Here is a 2,504-nt window from a genome sequence, read left to right on the forward strand (position 1 = left end):
CATACAAAAAAGTTTAATACTGTAATTGTGTTGATCAAACAGCTAACGCATTTCAGGGCCCCCTCCCTCAGGGCTTGGAAATAATGAGAATGAAGGAATGGACTCTGAGCAAATCAAATCCAGAATTTAGATTTTATTGCAGCTGTGGGTAGTTATCCCGAAATGTGTAGATTGCAGCAGGCATTGATTGTAGCGTCTGCCCCCGAAATGCGCGGGCGGTTTGAGCAACACCATTATTAAACATTTTTTTATATTCATCCATTTTGGTCTGGCACGCTCCTGTTTTCTGTTCTTGGCTGAAGACGCTCAACCCATAAGAAGACTGGGCGCAGATGTACACAGCGGTGAGGAAGCAACGAGGGAGATCAGGGACGTCGCACCGCAGTACGGGAGGCAGGTGTGCCATAATCTGCAAGTATGCATTATGGAGAGAACCCATCCACCACAATACTTTGAAGGGTGCATTTATAATACATTGGGCATACTGCTGGTTTACAAAAATGCTAATTTATAAAGCACAGTGTTTTGTTTTTTTTTACAAAAGTCTGTGAAGGTTCTTATTCATCCAGGTCATGGTATATCTGTAAAAAATAAATCAAGGCAACTGGACTCGCTGTATTTTTCTTGAAGACGTTTTTGCTGGTCACCCGACTAGCTTTCTCAATTTAGAATGAAAATGCTACTCGGATGACTAGCGGAACATCTTCAAGAAAAATACAGCAAGGTTTTCTTTATAAATACAGCAAGGTTTTCTTTCATAGGAAGCAAGGCTTTGCAGGAATCTTTATGATTTAAGGCTGGCCATACACCTATCAATTTTTTTCGTTCAACCCGGCAGCTCATTGGCTGCCAGCTCTGATCCTACAAAGATTTTCCAGCCGGCTCCTTCGGTTAGCTGATCGAGGAATGTCCGCTGAAAGGGAGCCGACAGCCCCCACACCGTGTGAATTTCGGCCGATACATTAAAAACCAGCCAAAATTCGGCCAGTGTATGGGCACCTTTAGGCTAAGCAGATGTTCTCGAAGGTGTCGTGCACTGGGCTGCTGATCAGCTGCTTCCTTATTGCAAGTAGAATTTGGATTCAGTCATTTAAAATGCTGTTCACCTTAAAGCAATATACTGCTTTTCTTACTGGGAATCTTCTTTAATATTGTCCCTGTTTTTACTCCATAGGTCCGCTGCTATGGAAGGTCACAGTTTCTACGTGGGTGAATGTAGCAACATCTGCCCCTTCCTGTTGCATGCAGTGATGTAGTGCGGAGAGATCCCAGCACTAGGTGATGCAGAGCCTACTGTGGTCTCGGGTAAGGGCAGTGCTTCCCAATTGCCTGGAAGAATTCCCAGCAGATGTGTGCCCAGAGGTGGATGCACCTATAGCCCACTGTGTGAAGGAGGCCGCTACATGTATTTATAATGGTGACCTGGCACAGTGCAGGCAACTGGGGGAACTTATTATGGACTTCAGCTGGGAGAAACTGAATGGATGTAACTGGAGGGATGTTTCTCGGGACTGGAGGACTGCCTACTCTTATGGCTGCCTGTTTAAGGTAGTGGGCATATGTGGCTGTGCAGAGCTGACGCAGAGGCCGGAGGAGGAGGCCCTGCTGGTATGTGACATGGCGCTGCTTCTGGGAGCTGAGATCATCAATAATGTGATCAGCAGAATTATCACCGTACTGAGAGTGGCACACCACTCTGAAGAATCACAGGAGAAAACAGGTATCCCATCTACTGCCAGTCTGTATGGTGGAAAAGCACAGTTCACTCAGTTTTGGGTAGAAGTATAGATCGTTCCCTGGCTCCCATGACAGAGCTCCTTTTACCTGCTCCAGCCATTTTAAGGTGGATCTTTGTTGGAGTAGTCATGTCAGAATAAAGCAGAGACATCTTGGTGTGTGGACAAGGATTGGGAAACCTAAGGCAGTGTTTGCTGCAAGAGTCACCAAAAGCTATAAAAGGCCCTTTCTGTTTATAACCTGTGGATGGAGACAATAAAGTTTCAAGCCTCTATCAATAGACCCAAAACGCAAAAAGCTTGTAGGACAACATTAAAGCAAACTTAAGCTTTTTTATGCATGAAAACTAGAAAGTGTGCCTTGCATGGGGGCTATTTTATTATATATTATGAAGGAAATACACACCAGAGGTCAATCAAATCTGGTACTTCCTCTCATGTAAGCCCCGCCCTCCAACTATATCTCTGTTTACTGCTATATTAATGATACAGTATACAAGACTACCCAAAGTATGTTCAGTAAGCCACGTCCTCACGTCCCGCTAAAAATGTTGTACTCAATTTGCAGTGTAGGCTCATAAGTCTTGTTTGGTTTGCTGTAGTCTATCAAGTAGGGCTGCAGCCGACGAATATTTTCATCATCGATTAGTTGCCTGACGAATATTTTCATCATCGATTAGTTGCCTGATTTATTTTTTCAACAAATTGATTAGTTACATAAAAAAACTCTCCCCCTCCCTTTCTCTCCCCCCTCCCCCCTCCCTCTCT

General features: G+C 44.4%; 1 protein-coding gene across 1 annotated transcript in view; it reads left to right on the top strand.

Annotated features, from left to right (window-relative positions):
- Positions 1–1,211: 1,211 nt before the first annotated feature.
- KDM8 (lysine demethylase 8) overlaps positions 1,212–2,504 on the top strand; it is a 10,964-nt gene continuing 9,671 nt past the window's right edge. Inside the window, exon 1 of the mRNA XM_018555446.1 lies at positions 1,212–1,720. Within this exon, the coding sequence (XP_018410948.1) occupies positions 1,282–1,720 (439 nt within the window). The 5' untranslated portion in view covers positions 1,212–1,281. The remainder of the gene's footprint in view (positions 1,721–2,504) is intronic.

This window comes from Nanorana parkeri, unplaced genomic scaffold (genome assembly GCF_000935625.1).
Source record: "Nanorana parkeri isolate BGI_ZX_2015 unplaced genomic scaffold, ASM93562v1 scaffold197, whole genome shotgun sequence".
NCBI classification, from domain to species: domain Eukaryota; kingdom Metazoa; phylum Chordata; class Amphibia; order Anura; family Dicroglossidae; genus Nanorana; species Nanorana parkeri.